General features: G+C 42.1%; 1 protein-coding gene across 1 annotated transcript in view; it reads right to left on the bottom strand.

The window, feature by feature from the left end:
• Positions 1-21,209, bottom strand: part of scaf4a (SR-related CTD-associated factor 4a) — a 147,567-nt gene that overhangs the window by 8,218 nt on the left and 118,140 nt on the right. Inside the window, exons 16-19 of the mRNA XM_038802292.1 lie at positions 16,644-16,759; positions 15,205-15,367; positions 12,863-12,961; positions 1,885-2,058 (exon numbers count right to left, since the gene is read on the bottom strand). Of these exons, the coding sequence (XP_038658220.1) occupies positions 1,885-2,058; positions 12,863-12,961; positions 15,205-15,367; positions 16,644-16,759 (552 nt within the window). The remainder of the gene's footprint in view (positions 1-1,884; positions 2,059-12,862; positions 12,962-15,204; positions 15,368-16,643; positions 16,760-21,209) is intronic.

Below are 21,209 nucleotides of genomic sequence, written 5' to 3'. Positions count from 1 at the left end.
AGGCCGAATAGCCTCCTTCTGCGCTGTATGTTCTGTGATACAACTGAGTGGCTTACCAGGCTATTTCAGAGGGCATTTAAGAGTCAACTACATTGCAAACAGATCAAAAATTAGGGATTACGTAGTACCTTGGTACTAGTGGTAGTGAATTTGTTCTGAATTTTTCTTCATTTGGAATGTCATTTTTATTTCTTTCTGTTGAGTAATCCATTCCAGGAAACTGATCTGCAAAGTTGGAACTATGGCAAACTGAGGATTGCAAATCTTTAGCTCCACAAGAATGAACTGCGCAACAATATTAGCCACACATGATGGAGCAACGGTATTTCAGAGACAGCCAGAACAACAGCAAATAATTTTAAACAAAGGTTCTTCATTTAAGTAATGAAACTCCACTGTGAACCAACGGTTCCAGTAAAATGCACAAGTTGATGAACCAATTGTATCGATTGGAATGTTATGTCCTCGAAACCAGGCATTGTCAAACTCGGAGGCGCGACCCGCGGGCGGGTGTCAGGAGGGTCGCGGAGCCGTCCGTTGCGGCGCTCCCGATCGTGAAAATCTGCGCGCAACAGCCGTAGCAGCCGGCTGTTAACTATGCTGGCTGCAAGCTTCCTTTAAAATGGCCACGAACATGTAAAAAAAATGCGGTCGCACTGTGCATGCATGCCAGATGATCTGGTGCGAATGAGCAAAACATTTTTCTTTTTGCGGCCGCTTTTTTTTGTAAACAGTCCCAGCTTTTTTTTAAACAAGTTCCCGGGGGGGGGGGGGGGGGGGGGGGGTGTGTATTCATTTCATTTCATTCATTTATTTTAGTTTAATTTTTTTCATTTTCTTTTATTTTTTTTTACAAGTTTGGGGGATTTTATTTGATAAAACTTTTCAGGAAAAAAATTCAGAACTTTGGACAGATGGATACTCCATACTTTCCGACACCAGAAGGCTTCACCTTCATCCAACAGGTTCCATTGGAGGAGCGTGAACGAGGGCCATTTTTGTCAGCAGCAAACAAGGTGAGAAAATGGTGGGTCGCGCAGGTCAGCCAGCGTGGGTCGCGACGGTCAGCCGGTATGGGTCGCGATGGTCGGCCAGCATGGGTCGCGATGTTCGGCCAGCGTGGGTCGCGAAGGTCGGCCGGGTTGGGTCCCGAAGGTTGGCCAGTTGGTAAAAATGGGTCCCCGGAAAAAAAGTTTGAAAAACACTGCATTGCACACTTATTTTTATTACCCAGTGGACTGTATATGCCAACAGCAGGAGTAAACTAATGGAAACTGATACCAGTGGAGAGTTATTTATATAATCTAGGATTTTTGTTTGGTTCCTGTCAATGTTTCAAAGGAATAAGCATTTCTCTGGCTTTTCTTCTGTATCTTACTTCACCTGTGATAGATGGGAGCATAACCAGGTGAAAAAAAGCACAAATGTTCTGCAGTTCAGCATTCCTAAATTAATTATAATCAGTTTCAATTATATATCATTTAGAAAACTTCAAACTCTGAAGTCAATTCAAAAGTATATTATAATATTAGATTGGGGTTTTCAGTGGTACTTTAAATATGATATTCAAATAGTGAAAACTACAAAATCTAGATATTTCCCCACACAAAATCAAAACACAAGCTATATGAATAGAACTATTCGCCACATGAAGGATAGTGCGCACATATTTATAAATTATATTAATGCCACATGCATTAAAGTAACTATTTATAGAATATTCAGAGCAATAATTACTGTGCTGTACAATGCCTTTGAAATTAAAGACGTGATCAACTGCATGCACTGCATAACTAATCGTACAGCCTTCAATAAAACTTGCTTTGAAACATTTTATTTGCTCTCCCACTTCCCTTTCTGAAATTCCAAGATGGATGGGCTTACCAATAACAGGCATGCTGGCACCTCCCAGCCCTGGGTTATGTCCCTGAAAAGGTCCAAAATATTTGGTACCATCTGAACCGTCTTCCCTGTTTCTCAGCGTAGACATTAAGGTCGGGGTCAAGTTCCTCAGTGAGGAATTCTTTGCACTATCTTCCTGGGAACCCAGTGATGTTGCTGGATAAAATGATATCGGTCAGTATGCATTTATGAGAGATAAAAGTTCAAATTATTTAAGAAATTTCACAAATAATAAATTGTATTAAATATTTATTGTGTTATCAGAAAAAATAGACTTTTCAGTTTTACAAATAGTAATCACATTTTGTGAAGTGAGGATTATGTAAAGCCTGCTGTCTTGTAAGGAGCATTTTGATAATAGCCCACAATTCTACTAGACTACTTTCAACATATGCATGTACAACTTGAACTGGCATGTTACTGCCATCTGCTTTTCCATTCAAATTCTGATGGATGGTGAAACACTCTTTTAAAGTGAGAAATATTTGAATTAACCCTTAAAACATGTTCACAAGTCAAGTTCAAACTTAATTCCAGAACACACAAGTTTGCCTAAACCAAAGAATCACTCCCCAAAGATATGTATAAAAATATGGGAGCTTGGATTTTCTGATCGGGACGATTCTCTAATAAGGCGAGATTCACACTCATAATGGGGTAGGTAGGCCACAGAATACCACAGAATTCTTACAGCGCAGGAGGCCATTCGACCCATCAAGCCTGCATAACCCTCCGAAACTGCTGCATCCTACCAAGGTCCACTCCCCCACCCTATTTCCATAACCTAACCTGCGCATCCCTGGACAATGAGGGGCAATTTAGCATGGCCAATCCACCTAATCTGCACATTTTTGGACTGTGGGAGGAAACCCATGCAGATACGGGGAGAAAGTACAAACTTGAGGCCCCTTGAATCCAATCTACTGTCTGACCCCAGGATCATTTTGCAACTGGGCTTTCCAATCTCCATCAAGGGATTGGGCTAAGCTGTGGCCAGGTGTTAACTGTTAACTGCAGCAAGCTTGGAGACCTGGCTTTTGTACCCAGTGCAAATGTTTGAATTAATCCATGCAGATACTTCACGTATCTTTTCAAGTCCACAGAACACAAATTCACCATGAAGTAGCCAGGACCCTGGTGGAATCACCTATCATTTTAGCTGGGAATTTGTGTCACAGCCTATTTATTTGAAACTGAATATAGTGAGGCTTTACCTAATACCACATCAACTCACACCCATTCCTGCCGGCACAGGCAAAGTGCTTTAGAACCAAATATATTCCAGTAAGCACAGCAGAAAGAGCTGCAGGAGCAATTTTAATTGAGGTCGTTAAGGGCAGTTATTAGCTATAACTCTGAAGTGGGATGAGCACCACGGTAGCACAAGTGGCTAGCACTGTGGCTTCATAGCGCCAGGGTCCCACACTCGATTCCCCGCTGAGTCACTGTCTGAGCGGAGTTTGCACGTTCTCCCGTATCTGCGTGGGTTTCCTCTGGGTGCTCCGGTTTCTTCCCACAGTCCAACGGCATGCAGGTAGGTGGATTGGCCATGATAAATTTCCCTTGGTGACCAACAAGGTTAGGAGGGGTTATTGGGTTACAGGGATAGGGTGGAAGTGAGGGTTTACGTGGGTCGGTGCAGACTCGATGGGCCAAATGGCCTCCTTCTGCACTGTATGGTCTATGTTACTATGTTAGGATCTGCCTGTGGCTTATGCTATCACAACAAATGGTGCACTTTGAAATCTTGTTCATCAACTGAATGCAAACGTTGTAGCTGCAGAACTCTATAACATCTGTTTGAAAGTTTTTTTTTCAGGATCACAAGGAACCATAGAAAGCTTACGGCACAGAAGTAGGCCATTGTGTCTGCGCTGGTTGATAAAAGAGTCATACAGCCTACAGGGGAAGTGGTGGCATCGTGGTATTATCGCTGGACTAGTAATCCGGAGACCCAGGGTAATGCTTGGGAACCCAGGTTCAAATCCTACCACGGCATAGAAATATCTGGAATTAAAAGTCTAATGATGACCAAGAAACCACCGTCGATTTTTGTGAAAACCCAACATTGTTAGGAAATCTGCCACCCTTTCCTGGTCTGGTCTACAAATGCGACTCCAGACCCACAGCAATGTGATTGACTCTTAAATGTCCTCTGCAAAGGCCTAGAAAGCCACTCAGTTGTATTCAACCGCAACAAAAACACGAAAAAGGAATTAAACTGGACTGACCAGCCGGCATCGACCCAGGCACCGGAAATTACAATGGCAAATCCAACCCTGCAAAATCCCCCTTACTAACAACTGGGGGTTTGTGCCGAAGTCGGGAGAGCTGACTCACAGACTAGTCAAGCAACGGCCTGACATACTTGTGTTGTTCCTCGAGTCTTAATAAAGCTCGTAGTCTCAAATGTGGAGAAGATGCTTTATTGTGAATTCGTTCTCTCTTCAGAGCTTTACCTACGGCTACCTCAAGTGCTACTAGCTGGTGTGTCTGTGCCCTGCTATGAGTTCGGCCTTCTGTGAAGTGTGTCCTCACTTCCTGTCCCGGTCTATTTATATGGCTCTCCCGTGCTCCCTCTAGTGTTTGCTCAGTTGTATTGCATCTAGTTAACTTGTGATCACCACATCCCCCTTTTTCTCTTTACATATTTTCTGTACATCGTTAAAGAAAATTGTACAAACAGTTACTTATGATATGCGTATCTATACAAGTGATGGTGCTATTGCATATTTTACAAAGCCAATGTATTTATGTGTCCAATCTTAATAAAAACATTTATGAGTCCAAACTTGATGAATTTGTTCAGAGTTTTTTTGTCTTTTTGTTGTTGATGACGTGGTGATATTGATATTGCAACTCCGTTGTGAATGTTGTTGGTGTTCCTTGTTATTTTAAGTAACCAATGCATCATCCCAAGGTGTTTGCATGGTCACATCACTGATGTTGACTGGCATGGACTTTTTTTCTGTGCTTGTGGTATTGATTTATTATCTCATCCGCCTTGGATGCTGGTGTGCTTGCTTGTTCTGGAGCAGATGTGAGTTTGTGCGATTCGTTGTCATCCCATGACATGTTTGTAGTCTTGTCATCGTTTTGCAGTGTGCTGTGGCATTGTCCTTCATGTGCCGAGTAGTACCATTGTGTACATGTCGTTGTTTCATTGCTGTTGTTTCTGTCGTTCCTGTCTTTGTTGTTTTCGTTGCCGTACTTGTTGCTGTTTTTGTCGTTTCTGTCTTTGGTGTTGTCGCCATCGTTGTTCCTGACTTTGTTGTTTTCGTTGCCGTTCTTGTTGCTGTCCTTGTCGTTTCTGTCTTTGGTGTTGTCGCTATCTTTGTTCCTGACTTTGTTGTTTGTCTTGTCGCGCATCATGTTGCTTTTGTCCTTGCTGTTGTTGTTCTCGTTTCTGCTGTGCTTCTTGCTATTGTTGTTGGTCTTGTCGCGCTTCATGTTGCTTTTGTTCTTGCTGTTGTTGTTCTCGTTTCTGCTGTGCTTCTTTTGACTTTTGTTTTTCTTGTTATACTCTATGAGTGTCCCGTGTGGATAATTTGAGTCATTGAACATTTTTTCTCGAGAATGGTGAGAATGATCTGATGTTGCATCGGTGCTGGTGACATCCATCATGTGTGGAGGATTTGATTCCTCATCTTTGCTTTCTTGGTGCTCCTCTTCTGGAGTGAACTTCTTCTCGATTTCATTTGACGCGGTGTCTCTGGATTCTTGGCGCTCCTCTTCTGGAGTCAAAAACTTCATGATTACAATTGACGTGGTGTCTCTGGACTCTTGGCGCTCCGCCTCTGGAGTTAAAATCTTCATGATTTCTGTTGATGTTGTCTCACTGGACTCCAGGTGCTCCTCTTCTGGAGTCAAAATCTGCATGGTCTCTGTTGCCGTGGTCTCACTGGTCTGTTGGGTGGCCCGACTCTGTGCTTCTGTACAGACAAGCTGAGAACTGTCAGTCTCGCTGTGATCCTGTACGTCGAGCGTGATCACCTTGTCACTGTTTTCGCATGCAGTGGGTAGAGGTACATTGTCTTCTTCCTGTTCATGTGAGCTTGGTAGACTTTCATAGTCTGCTTGTGGTTGCTCAGATACAGCGGGTTTACCTTCATGGTCTTGTTCATGCATGGTGTTCGCCAGGGAGTGTTTGCTTGCATCCCTGTTGGAGTCTTTCATCACTCGCACTGTGGAGCCTGTCATCGCTCGCTCTGTGGAGTCTTTCTGTGCTCCCTGTGTGGCGTCGTCTTCGTCTTGGGTATTGCTGTCATCCAATGTATCGACGAGCTGCAATGGCATCATGGTGTTGGATTCATCTACCACGAGTAGATTCGTGTTGATCTTTGCAACGGGGTCGATGTGATCAGCATATCCAAATAACTCAGCCATCTCTGAGTAGTATTCTTTGAAACCCAAATCATCTTGGTTGGCTTCTTCTACCACGAGTTGGTTCGTGTTGAACTTTGCGACCGTGTCGCTGATGCTGTGATTAGCATATCCGACTGACTCAGCTATGTCTGAGTAGTATTCTTCGAAAACCAAATCATCTTGGTTGGATTCTTCTACCACGAGTTGATTCGTGTTGAACTTTGCGACCGTGTCGCTGATGCTGTGATAAGCATATCCGACTGACTCAGCCATGTCTGAGTAGTATTCTTTGAAAACCAAATCATCTTGGTTGGATTCATCTACCACGAGTTGGTTCGTGTTGTACTTTGCGACCGTGTCGCTGATGCTGTGATAAGCATGTCCGACTGACTCAGCCATGTCTGAGAGGTAATCTTCGAAAAACAAATCATCTTTTGTTGTTTCGGAATTCTTTTTGTTCTCTTCACTTTGGGTGGTGCAGACTGCTTTTTCCAGGGTGTTGTGCGAGTTATTTTTAACTGCTGGTTTAAGTTCAGGCGTTTTTCTGTGTTCTGAGGCAAGAAAATTTGCTTTTACCACTTTAAGTGTCTTGTTTCCAATTTTCGGGCATTTCCCTTTTAAGTAGGCGTGGTCGGGATGCTCAGACGTCATGACGTCACGCGTAGGAATGAATTGCGCATGCGCAAATCGGCCATCCTCCTTCACTGTGCGGTTTTGTGTCCATTGCGCATGCGCATAACGATCCGCGACCAAAACTTTTTTAGACTGCGCATGCGCGGCGTGCACATGCGCATAACGATCGGCAACGCAACCTTTTTTTAACAGCGCATGCGCGGCTTCCGGTTCCGGCGCATGCGCAGACGCAATTTGTAGTTCTTTGCTTGCCCGAGACTGCAAAATGTGCTCCGACGCCATTTTTTCGCGGATTTCAGCGTTTTTTCTTTCTAAAAGTTGTAAGTTACCTTTTCTTTCCGGTCTGGACTGGATTTCAGCGTTTTGGCTTTGTGAAAAATTCATGTTATTTCTTCTTTTTGATCTGTACTTTTCATTCGCGATTTCTTGTTCTTTTCGTGATTTTTTAAGTTTTGCATCACTCAGTCTCTGTGCAGTTTGGCCTCTGAGCATGCCTTGCTGTTCAAATTCCTTACAGTACTCTTCAAATTTGTTTAGTATTGTTTGTAAGCTGTTTCTGTCTTCACCTTTTGAGTATTTAAATCCATTATAAACTTTCCTAGCTTCATGTCCTTCGATGAGTATTGCTATTTTAATTTCGTCTGAGGCTGCTGCTGCATCATTTGCTATGATACCGAAATCGAACCATTGTTTAAACCTTTTCCAGACACTTCTTACACTTCAGTCGTGTCCAGCTGAAGTGGGAATCCAAGGCACATCCTCCCATCAGCGATGTCTTCCCAAGTCTAATGTCCAGTAGGAGATTTCCATGCCATTTTGTTCTTTCTGTGTCTGCCACTGAGTTGTCCTGTAGTAAGCGTCTGAAGCCACTCCTGGGTACCATGTGTTGTTCCTCGAGTCTTAATAAAGCTCGTAGTCTCAAATGTGGAGAAGATGCTTTATTGTGAATTTGTTCTCTCTTCAGAGCTTTACCTACGGCTACCTCAAGTGCTACTAGCTGGTGTGTCTGTGCCCTGCTACGAGTTCTGCCTTCTGTGAAGTGTGTCCTCACTTCCTGTCCCGGTCTATTTATATGGCTCTCCCGTGCTCCCTCTAGTGTTTGCTCAGTTGTATTGCATCTAGTTAACTTGTGATCACCACAATACTCATATTCACAGAATCATAACTTACAGACAATGTCCCAGACACCACTATCACCATTCCTGGGTATGTTCTGTCTCACCAGCAGGACAGACCCAGTAGAGGTGGCGGCATAGTGGTATATAGTCGGGAGGGAGATTTCAACATCGGCTCTGAACCCCAGGAAGTCTCATGGCTTCAGATTAAACATGGGCAACAAAATCTCCTGCTGATTACCACATACCGCTGGTGAATTAGTACTCCTCCATGTTGGGCACCACGGAGGAAGTACTAAGGGTGGCACGGCCGCAGAATGGATTCTGGGTAGGGGATTTCAACGTCCATCACCAAGAATGGCTCGGTAGTACCACTGGCCGTGTCTTAAAAGACATAGCTGCTAGACTGGGACTGCAGTAAGTGGTGAGGGAATAATCAAGAGGTAAAAACATACTTGACCTCATCCTCACCAATCACAGAACCATAGAATTTACAGTGCAGAAGGAGGCCATTCGGCCCATCTGGTCTGCACCGGCTCTTTTGATAGAGCACCCTACCCAGGCCCACACCTCCACCCGATCCCCATAATCCAGTCACCCCACCCAACACTAAGGGCAATTTATCATGGCCAATCCACCTAACCTGCACATCTTTGGACTGTGGAAGGAAACCGGAGCACCCGGAGGAAACCCACGCACACACGGGGAGAACGTGCGGACTCCGCACAGATAGTGACCCAAGCCGGGAATCGAACCTGGGACCCTGGAGCTGTGAAGCAATTGTGCTAACCACCATGCTACCGTGCTGCCCTAATCTGCCTGTTGCAAATGCATCTGTCCATGACCGCATCGGTAGAAGTTACCACTGCTCAGTTCTTGTGGAGTCAAAGTCCCATCTTCACATTGAGGATACTCTCCACCGTGTTGTGTGGCACTATCATTATGCTGAATGGATTAGACTTCAAACAGATCTAGCAAAAGAAGGCTGGGCATCTCTGAGGCACTGTGGGTTTCTACAGCTGCAGAATTGTATTCAACCACAATCAGTCTCTTCCGGAGGTCCCCAGTATCACAGATGTCAGTCTTCAGCCAATACGATTCACTCCACGTGATATCAAGAAACAGCTGTAGACACTGGATACTGCAATGGCTACAGGCCCTGTCAATATTCCGGCAGTAGTACTGAAGACTTGTGCAGAACCTGCTGCACCTCTAGCCAGGCTGTTCCTGTACAGCTACAACACTGGCATCTACCCAGCAATGTGGGAAAATTGACCAGGTGTGTCCTGAACACAAGAAACATGACAAATCCAACCCACACAATTACTGCCCTATCGGTCTACTCCCCATCATCAGCAAAGACAATGGAAAGAGTTATCAAGCAGGACTTACTCAGCAATAACCTGCTCACGGACGCTCAGTTTGGGTTCTGCCGGGATCACTCAGCTCCTGACCTCATTACAGCCTTGGTCAAACATGGACTAGAGAACTGAACTCCAAGGTGAGGTGAGTGTGACTGCCCTTGATATCAAGGCATTATTTGACCGAGTATGGCATTAAGGAGCCTCAGTTAAATTGGAGTCGATGGGAATCAGCAGGGAAACTTTATGCTGGTTGGAGTCATACCTGGCACAAAGGAAGATGGTGGTATTTGAAGCTCAATTATCTGAGCTCCAGGACATCACTGCAGGAGTTCCTTAGGGGAGTGTCCTCGGCCCAACCATCTTCAGCTGCTTCATCAATGACCTTCCTTTCACCATAAGGTAAGAAATGGGGATGTTTGTGGATGAAGGCACAATGTTCAGCGCCATTCACGACTCCTCAGATAATGAAGCAATCCATGTCAAAATGTAACAACACCTGGATATTATCCAGGCTTGGGCTGGCAAGTGGCAAGTTATATTAGCGCCAGGCAATGACCATCTCCTACAAGAGAGAATCTAACCATCGCCCCATGACATTCAATGGCATTACCATTGCCTAATCCCCCACAACCAACACCCTGCGGGTTACCATTGATCAGAGACTGACCTGGACTAGCCCTATTAATACTGTGGCTACCAGGGCAGATCAAAGGCTAGAAATCGTACGGCGGGTAACTTGCCTCCAGACCCTCCAAAGCCTTTCCATCATCTACAAGGCACAAGTCAGGAGTGTAATGGAATACACTCCACTTGCCTGGTTGAGTGCAGCTCCAACAACACAAGGAACTCAACACCATCCAGGTCAAAGGCCATGGAATTAAGAACAATGAATACAAAACTGGCTCGGTGACAGGAAGTAAAGGGTGGTAGGGGTACTAAACGAATGTTTTTCAGACTAGATTCTAGTTTACAATGGCATTCACCAAATGCCACTTTTGGGTCCTTTTACTTCTTAGCTTTTATAAATGGTGCAGACACAGTGGTAGAGAGCAGCATTATAATGCAGATCATACAAAACGTGGCAAAGTAGATGATGAAGAAGATAGTTCTAGGCTTCAGGGTGACAGACAGGATAGTGAAATCAGCAGAAGCATGGCAAGCATTATTGAGAACCATAGATGAACAGAAGCAGATTGGTGCCCATATACTCAAATTCTTAAAAGGTGACGGGACAAGCTGATAATTTGGTTAAAAAAAGCATACGGGTTATCAAGCCCGCTTGATTACTATCCCTTCCACAAACATTCAATTCCTCTACCGCTGACGAATAGTGGCAGCTGTGTGCACAATCTACGAGAGGCACTGCAGGAACTCGCCACGGTTCCTTAGGCAACACCTTCCAAACCCACAATCACCACCATCTGGGAGGGACAAGAGCAAGAGATAGCTGGGGTCTCCACCACCTGGAGCATCCTCTCCAATTCACTCACCACCCTGGCTTGGAAATATATCACCATTCCTTCACTATCACTGGGCCAAAATCCTGGAACACCCTCCCTAACAGCACAGTGGGTGTACTTGCACCTCAAGGACTGCAGCAGTTCAAGAAGGCAACTCACCACCACCTTCTGAAAGGTAACTATGAATAATAAATGCTGACCTAACAAGCGACGCCCACATTCTGTAAATATATATTTTTTAATTAGGGTTTTAAATAGAGAAATAAAATAAAGAAGCAAGAGATCATGCTTTATAAATTACGAGCCAGACTTTAGCTGCAGTATTATGTTTAATTCTGGGCACCACTCTTCAGGAAATATATAAAGGCTTTAGAGAGGATATAAGGAGGTTTACTAGATGTTAGCAGGGATGAGAAATTCAGTAATGAGTAGAGGTTGGAAAAGTTAGGCATGTGCTTCTTGCAACACAGAAGATCCAGAAGTAAAACCCAGAGATTTCCAAGACGTTGAGAAGTTTTGGGTAGACAGAAAAAAAATGCTCCCTCTGGAAAGCTTTTTGTTATATCCTTCCATTAGTATGTATCAAAATCTTGAGATGTGGACATCACTAGGGGGTCCATTTGATGTCTCGTGGGCACTTCCCTTCAAAGATGAATTTGAGTAAGAATAGCCAATGGTCTGTGTAACACCTCGGCTTTTACACTTGACAGTTATATAGTGGTCTTAAAAAAAGGCTACCCAACCGTCTTCATCATTTGCCCATTGTTAACCAATCAAAATCTTGATGTACTTTAGTAATCAGTGACATACAACCAACTCAACAGTAATCAACATTTCTTTAAAAAGTGTAAACGCAACAACTTAAGTAAATTGATCATGAGGGGTATAGTTACTCATCAGGAGGAGCAGGTGATAGTTGCACACCTGTTCAGCAACAGAAATGTGTATTTGTGCCCTTTATATTAGTTTTACGTACCAAGCTCAGGCCCAGGAATATAACATTCTACAAATAGATTCTTGATGTTTCCTCTTTCAATAGTATAAATATGATGCACATCAGCATGTACGTAACTCAATGATTATACTGTCATACAGATCAATTGCATTACTACGCTTTCATATAAAGTTATTCAGGGGTCTCTCATCCTTTTATTACCATTCTAGCCCACAGCTAGTCTGACAAGGACCATAACACTTTTAAGAATATTTTCTTTGCTGTCTTCATTTTTTCTTTCAAATCTTTTAAAACCAAGATGTTACCAGCCTCCCAACTTTTTTGAAATTTGTTCCAAAATATAATCATTTATTGAATTACAATAATATAGGTACTTTTCAGGTGGTGAAAGATTATTCCCAGAAGGGTGGAAAGAGGAGGATGTGTAGCTCACTTGACCAAATTCCTTTCAAAACTATTACCTCAGTCTGATAAAACCATTATAGGCAGCTGAAAACAGCTTTTCATTTAATTCTTCTGTAAAGTAAATACAAATTTTAACTGACGATAGAACTTGTCAAAGAAAATGTAGCTGGTGCTGTGCATAAAATTGCAGGTTTTCCGCAGTTAATACATTACTTTAAAACGGTCATAATGTTTTTTAAAAAACAAAGAAACCACTGAAAACAACAATCCTTAGAGGTAGACAGGACTTCTAGTTTAGGAACATTCCTCTTATGGCAGACTACAGATAACATGATGGTTAAAGGGAAGAAGTCTGCTAACTGCTAATATGAGACATGCTTTATTAATAACTTCAAGTTCTGCCTCATAAATCTCTTCAAAAGTAACCTTGGGATGTTTTCACTTTGAGATCTCTCAAATGTCAGTAGAGTTCAATGAAAGATAAAACTAACTTGCACATTTGCACAGAAGCAAAATCTGAACTAAAACAGGAAATATGCTCGTGTATTTCCAGCATTTTCTGTTCTTATTTAATTTTCACATTTAGCTGGTTACCAAACAAATGATATGGCAGTGTCTGCTGGAGATCACAAATTATAAAATGAAAAAGTAAGAGCGACTAACCAGGAAGATGGGAAGACTCGCATGTTGGAATGTTAGCCCCTGTATTTCCAATGGGCATTGCAGTACTCAGTGGAGGAATAGCTCCCGGTGGAAGATAACCTGAAATAACAATGTTTACATGACAGAAATGTTTTGTGAACAGAACAAGCCAGAAATGGTTCACCTAAACATGCTTATGGAGTCTAAAATGTGTTTACTTTTCACATTAGATTTATGTTTCTAATGATGAATGCACTTAAATTGAGACAATTTTGCCACAAGAATTTGAAGAAGCACTTTTAATGTTGAGCTTATTAAGCAAAGTATATTTTCACAAGTGTTTTATTTTTAAAAAAGATACCTAGGTGAAAAGTAGCTAATTTGGTAAATTAAAGTTGTTTTCTCCACAGACTGAACAATAAGAAAATAGTTAACTTTCTATATAAACAACCTCAAAACCATTGCGAGGTTTCCATTTCTGACTGGAAGGAGATAAAATCTGAGAAACTGGGACAGAGCCCAAAGAGAAAGAGTAGACACATGGAATAATCGGCTGAATGGCCTTCCCCCATGTTGTATCAATCAATGATTTCTGCAAGTGCTGTTTTGTTAAATGGAAAGCTGTGGGGAATTTTGTAGAAACAAAGTTAGAAACTGATGGACAGTTAGCTGTTATTTTGTTTATGTTAAGCAAGACAATCCAACAATCGTGACTACCATGGTGTGCTCTTTATCTTGTATTATGCCAATAAATTTGTATGCAGTGAATTAAGTGAGTCTGCTGAAATGGCAGTGCTTCAAAAATAATTAAACAAGAAGGGTGTGGTAATATATAATAGTGGTGCTATTAGTGGCCTAGCAATCAAAATGTTGCAAGTTCAAATTACACGATGGAAAGTTGCAAATCTGAATTTGATGCATCAAGGCCTCTATGGGCCATTAGCAGTAAAAAAAGAAAACTGCAAGATCCCCCCCCCCCCCCCGATCATGACACCGTGGAGCTTGAAAGTTACAGCCTTAAATATTTAATTGCTCCAAATCAGAAATAGGAACAGCTATAGAGAATGGAACCAAGGTGTGCTGAGTATTAATTATATTTATAGCACTACGGGAAAATTTATTTTTTAGAAACATTGAGCTTTGAAAGACTGATCAATCTGAAGTTATTTATTTTGGCGAGAAGAATAGAAAAAAAACTTTTTTAAATCATTAGAAATTATTAAATGTTCTCGTACAAGAAACAAAGTCAACACACACAAACAGCAAGAAACTGGGAAGGCAAATGGCAGGTTGACCATAATTGCAACAGGGTTGACAGACAAGAGTGAGGAAACTTGGTGCAATTGTACAGAATTTTGGTGAGATCACATATGGAATATAGTGTACAATCTATAACCCCAAGGAAGGGCACCCTTGCTTTAAAGATAAAGGCCAACTAAATTGATTCCTGGGTTGCAAAGTCTAGTCGATGAGGAGAGATCAAGAAGAATTGCCTTATACTCTCTGGAGTACAGAAGTATTAGAAGTAATCTCATTGCAACATGCAGGATTCTGAGAAGGCTTGACAGGGTATATACTCAGAGGCGGTTTTCCCATGGCTGAAGTGTCCACAATTAGGGGGAATTTTCTCTGAATAAAGGAACAGCCATTTCAAACTGAGCAGGAGATAAACATTTTAAACAGAGGGTTGTGGATCTTTAGAATTCTTCACCTCAGAGGAACATGGATTCTAAACCTTCGATTTTTGGACCTTAAGGGAATCCAGGGATATGGTAATTGGAGGAAGTTTTTTTCTGACTTAGGATCAACCATGATCTTATGAAATGACTGGGAAGACTCAAGGAGCAATATAGCCTATTTATGCTCCTGTTTTTATGTTTTCAATTTACACAAAACCAAAATACCATTCAGTGAGGGTTGAACACCTGAAATATTCATCACAGCTGCTTTTAAAAATAAAAAAATAGTAAATACTATAATGTTTCTCTAAAATAAGAATGGTAATACCATAATTTTTCTCTTCCTTATAAAGTTTGTCTACATGAATGTAAATATTGTTGAAATAGAAGAAACAAATTTGATGAAAGGAAGGATTTTAAAAAATAAGACGCTGAACATATAAATGGTAAATATTTTTCTCTAAAAGGTACAACAGCAAGGTAGCCAACTTGAAATATTTTCCTGGGACGGGATTCTCCGGCCTTCCAGCCACCTGTTACTCGGCGGTGGGATTTCCTGGTCCCGCCACAGTCAATGGGAATCCTGCGACGGGAACGCAGCAGGACCAGAGAAACTCGCCACATAAATGACCGGAGAATTCGGCCGAGGTGCAATCGCTAATACATTCTACTGAAGTAACATACCAGGTGGTGGCTGGACTGGATTGAAACCAGGACGCATAAATGGAGGCGGCGGTGGTGGTGGTGGTGGAGGCGGCACTCCAGGATTGAAAGTAGGCGGTGGAATTGTTGAAAAGTTTGGTGGATGGAGTCTACTAACAGTTGGAATTGGCTGAACTCCAGGAATCTGCAAAAACAAATTTTAGAGTAATAATTTGCTTCTAAAATATTTTGATGTGCCTCATAAAAATGCACTGAAAGCAGTAAACTTTGTGATAAAAGGCAATTAACTGTCCATTTGTCCCATTTTCAGCAAATCGTCAAAAATTCCAAGTACACCCACTTGTCCACATTAAGTCTATTACAGACTAATATCGAATGAGCATAATTCAAGTGCTGCATTTCAAATGAAACTTAAATACAAAATACAGGAGTTGCCATTCATTAATCATTCGCATCAAACTGAATTGATATTTTTTTTAATATGAGATACATGCATTTGAGCCAGTATCACATTGGTACAAATAATGAGATAATACAATAATGATCAGACAGCTTAGAAAGCGGGTAAAAAAAATAGCAAATGCAGTGTAATCTGATTAAATATAAAATAGTATGGGACGAGGCACAAAAGTAAAAATATATTTTAAATGTTGCAGTGATGAAAGGAATCTGAAGTTTAATGTGGGTAAACTGATGATACCGGGCAAAGATAAAACCTACAATAACAAGTAACTATAGTGTTCCTTTAGCACAGAGAACGTCTCAAGCCACTTTACATGGAGGGTGGAAGAGAGGAGTTAGAGGATGGGGCAGAGAAAACTTTTGAAAAGATGAATATAGATGAGATTATTAATATATGGAGTCATGGAGTGGCAGAGGCATTCAGGTAAAATGTTCTATTATTATTGGAACTGCCAACAATAAGGACAAGGAGGATGAGGTGGACAAAAGGCATTATTAATGCAAGCTACTGTTGGGCGTCTCTGGTGTTGACCATTCCCACTGAATTTTTTTTAAAGGGTTATCCAATGGGTATTTTTCCAGGGTACTGAGAAGCAGAAGAGACCAATTTTAACACACAATGTACTGAAGCGCCATCTCAAGCTGATGACTATTGCTTTGCTTAAAACACATACAGCAGTCATCCCATCCCCCCCCCCCCCCCCACCGGCCAACCCCCACCTTTTTGGAAGCATGGTTTGAACTGATATGCAACAATCATCTATATAGGACATTGGCATTGCGGCAATTTGCACTATCCTTCAGGCAATGGCCTCAATAAATCAGCAACACAAAAGTTATCTTCAGCAGATGTACAAATACGCAAGACGGGACTTATTCCAAAGCCCTATTTCTTGATGCATAGCAGCTCTGATAACAAGACCAGCATTCCACCACTCATTTTGCTCATACAAAGATATTGATCTACCTCAAAAAAAAATCAATCAATTCATTCTTACCTGTGTAGGCATTGGCAAAGAGGCCGGAGGCATTTCTTCTGGTTGTGTCACTGCAGTATTACCATTTTCTGCTGCATCAACAACAGTTGCTGGTGGCTTTGTAATAGTCTTCCATTCTATAAGTATAACATAAGAAATAGGAGTTGGCCAAGACTGCATCATCAATCAAGATGATTAGAGTTAACGCTCTACTTCAATTCCACTAATAAGCAAAAATCTACAACTTTTTCTTGAATACTAATACCTTGAATATACTCAATAAATGAGCAACCGCAGTTCTTCGGAGTAGAGAATTCGAAAGATTCACAACCTTTGAGTGAAGAATGTTTTCCTAATTTCAATTCAATGATTGGCCTCTTATTCAGAGATTCTGACTCCATATCCTAAATTTCCCAGGCAGAAGAAACGTATTTTCACCATCTACCCAGTCAAGCCTATGAAGAATTTTCAGTTTCAAAGAAACTGCCTCCCATTGTTCTAAACTTTAGGGAATATTTGGCTTGGGCACGTGAGCATCCCCAGGAAGGCCAGTCAATGCCCTTGAAAAGGTGGTGGTGAGCTGCTTCTTGAACAACTAGGAGTTCCAGTATTTTGACCCAGAAATTATCGTTCCAAGACAGTGTGGTATGTATTCTAGAAAGGAATTTGCAGGCGGTGCTCCCATGCGCCTGCTGCCCTTGATCTTCGAGGTCAGAGGTTGTGGGTTTGGAAGATGCTGTGGGGAGGATCCTTGGCAAGCTATTTCAGTGAATGGTAAACTACACAGCCATTGTGCACCAGTGGCAGACGGAAGGAATGGTTCAGGGGTGGATTGAGTGCCTTCAAGTGGGCTACTTTGTTTTAGATGGTGTTCGAGTGTTGTTGGAGTTTTACTCATCCAGGCAAAATTGGGATTAATGTATTGCACTCCTAACTTGCGCATTATAGATGGTGGACAGGTTTTTGATTGTCAGCAAATTGTTCGCTGCAGAATTCCCAGCCTCTGACCCACTTTAGTAGCGACACCAATTTATATGGCTGGTTCAGTTCAGTTTCTGGTCAGTGGTATCCCCAAGATGTTGACAGTAGGGCTTTCAGCAATGGTAATGCCATTAAATGCCACGGGGAAATGAATAGATCCTCACTGGTTAGAGATGGTCATTGCCTGGCACTTGTGTGTCATGAATGTAACTTGCCACTTATCAGCCCAAGCCTGAATGTTGTCCAGCTCTTACCTTCATGTGGATATGGACTGCATCAATACCTGAGGAGTTGTGAACAGTATTGAACACGGCAATTATCAGATTAACCACATGAACTCCATGCAAGGCACTACCTTGCAGTAACATTCCAATGCTCATTGTAAAATCTGGACTTTACCCCTGTTATAATGCTTCTTGTCTGATTGTGTTATTTATCATGGTAGCAGGGATGTGTTTCATGTTGACTACTATATTGAATGCTTTATCCTTAAGAATCGCAGGAACTTCTATTTATTTCAGCATCCTCCTTTTAGTTAATGTGTGTGCTGCGTAGGTGGTATGGTAGCATGGCTGCGTGACAGTCATCCGCATCTTCTTCTTCTCCATATTTCTGATGGCAATCTATGCTTTAAGGTCTTCTTACTTTAATCATGATAAATATAAGTAGTGCCATTGCCAGGAGGTGGGCAAGTGGTTTAGGTCATCAGTGGGGGTCAAAATGGGGGAGGGACATTTGTGCCCATTCGCATTCTGGATTATTTTTTCTCCTATTTTCTGAAGAGTATGTCTCCTGAGTATAATAAAGGAATGGTAGTAGGGATAGCCCTACAAGTCCTCACATACACTGAGGGATGTCTCCTTAGAATTAGCTTTGTTGTAAATGTTTGTTTGTTTTTTGTTTTGTGGATAAAGGATTGTTAGCTGGATCTTGCAATGGTACAGGCAAATCAGCAGCACAGTTCAATTCCTGTACCAGCCTCCCCAAACAGGCGCCGGAATGTGGCGACTAGGGGCTTTTCACAGTAACTTCATTGAAGCCTACTCGTGGCAATAAGCGATTTTCATTTTCATTTCATTTCATTATTTCTAATGGGGAAGCGGTTCTTATATTGAAGGAGCTTCAATCTGGTATGGCCTGAGGGCCAGTTGGTCTCAAATCTGAGTTTTAAAAGGAAGTTAAAGACTTGGTATTAGATCCACTGACTGGCATGTATAGTCACTCATTTGAAGCAGGTCTGTTGCCATAGACCCTCTGGGAGGCTAATATCTCCCTAATCCTGAACGCAGGAAAGAATCCTGAAGAGTGCGCATGCTATCGGCCAATTTCACCCCTGAACGTAGATTTGAAGTTGCTGTCTTAAGTGATAGCAGGCATCTGGATAGACTTGTCCATTGATCATCAAGGGCAATTAGACTGGGTATATAACGGGTTTAAACTCGTGTAACAACGTTAGGAGACGACTACATGTTATTCAGGTCTTTCAAAAACGGGCAGTTGAATGTGTTAGTGGTCTCCTTATTTGCAGAGAAAGCTTTTGACCGAGTAGAGCGGAACTACGTTTTTTAAACGTCGCAGAGGTTTGGGCTGACAGGGGAGTATGTTAAATGGATACAGGTGCTTTATAAACATCCTGTGGCGGCAGTGCTTACAGGTCTGAAAATATTTCTCTCTAACAAGGGACCAGACAGGGCTGCCCATTTTCCGTTATTGTTTACATTGGCTATAGAACCCTTGGGTGAGGCAATTAGACAGGTTCCTTCGATTTTTGGGTTATATAGTGGAGGGAAGCTGCATAAGATCATGCTTTACACGGATCACGTGTTGCTGTTGGTGTCTAAGTTGTACATTTCTGCTCGTTATTATTGATGTGGGCTGTTCTCAGGCTACAAAATTAATTTTACCAAGTCTGTGACTATGCCATTGGGTGGGCTTTCCATTCAAGTGGTGCCTGTTGGGAGTTTACATATCTTGGTATAGTGATTACCCCCTCCTTTAAGCATGTGAGGGGCAAATTTCCCCCTGTCAATTGCGATTATTAGGTGGGACCTGCGCCATTGGTCAACCTTGCTGACTTCTTGGTTGAGCAGGATGGCATTTATTAAGACAAATATGTCATCTCGATTTACTGTACCCTTTACAGATGCTGCAAATCTTGCTTTCTGCCAAGGTCCTGAAGGCAATTAATGGGATGTTTAATTTTTCATATGGAACAAGAGAAAACTTTGTTTAAAACTAGCCAAACTGCAGTGTCCCAGTTCATTGAGGGGGAGGGGGGGGGTGCCATATATTAAGATGCACTCAATTAGCCTTGCATCTTAGGTTTATAAGCGAATGGGTCAGAGAGGACTTCTCCTCCATTTGGCTTGACATGGAAGCATGGCTGGGTACAAGCCCTGTTGTTTTTCAGGGATTCCAAGGCTCGGTCTGCCAAGTGAGAATCCTATAATTAACTTTTTTTGTAAATAAATTTAGAATACCCAATTATTTATTTCCAATGAAGGGACAATTACCATCACCAATCCTGCACATCTTTGGGTTGTGGGGGTGAGACCCACAGACACGGGGAGAATGTGCAAACTCCATACAGACAGTGACCTGGGACTGGAATCGAACCCGGCTCCTCGGTGCTAACCACTGCACCACCATGCCAGCCCAGGATCCTATAATTCTAAACACTCTTCGAGCGTTAATGATGACCCGTCAGTTGGAAGGTAGATCTAAATTAACTTCCACAATTCCTCCGATTCTGGGCAACCAGTTCCCACCAGGTCTTATGGACAATGCATTCAATATCTGGAGAGCTACAGAGGTATTTGTAGGCTGAGACACAATCAGTGGTGAGTATAATTGAAACACTGTGGTCTTGGGAAAGAGACCTTGCAGTCAGTATTAATGAGCAGACCTGGGGTAATCTGTGGGAATATGCCAATATTCTGGAACAAAACAAAGGAGACTTAACTCAACATATTACACAAGCTGCATACCACACCATGCTTGAGACACAGGTTTGATCCTGCTATATCCTCGATATGCCTGAACTGCCAGGGCTCTACATACAGTGTGTGGGGACCGGTGTCAAAATTCAATACTACTGGTCTGGTGTGCTTAAAAAGCTCGAGAGAATATCCGGCAGGACCTTTGAATTTGATTTATTGCTCTTAATTCTGGGGTTTCCAGATAGGCGAATCATTGACGTTAATGAAAAAAAGGTTGTATAATATCCTAACTTTTGCTGCACGGAAGAACATCCTTTGCTCCTGGATCAATGCAAAGCATCCTTCAATTCAGAATTGCATTAATTATAATGGAGTGTATCCATATGAAGTTCTTAACTAGCATACTCCCCTCGGAAGAGGATACATTTCAGGAAGTATGGGACTCTTATCTCAAGTTTAAAGGTTCCGCTATATCTGACTTGATCCTACAAGAACTTCCGTAAGTTATATGGCACCGCTTTGAATTCGCTGTGTGTGAAGCCATGCACCAGTTTGTCATGTTTGAATGGCCATATCCTATTCTCTAGTACACCCATTTTTAATAATGTACTGTACGGTTGGAAACACAAAGTCTGAGGACCAACTGTGTTGGCATTCTGTCATTTTC

Source organism: Scyliorhinus canicula, chromosome 7, assembly GCF_902713615.1.
Source record: "Scyliorhinus canicula chromosome 7, sScyCan1.1, whole genome shotgun sequence".
NCBI lineage: Eukaryota > Metazoa > Chordata > Chondrichthyes > Carcharhiniformes > Scyliorhinidae > Scyliorhinus > Scyliorhinus canicula.
This window is presented reverse-complemented; position numbering and strand designations above follow the sequence as displayed.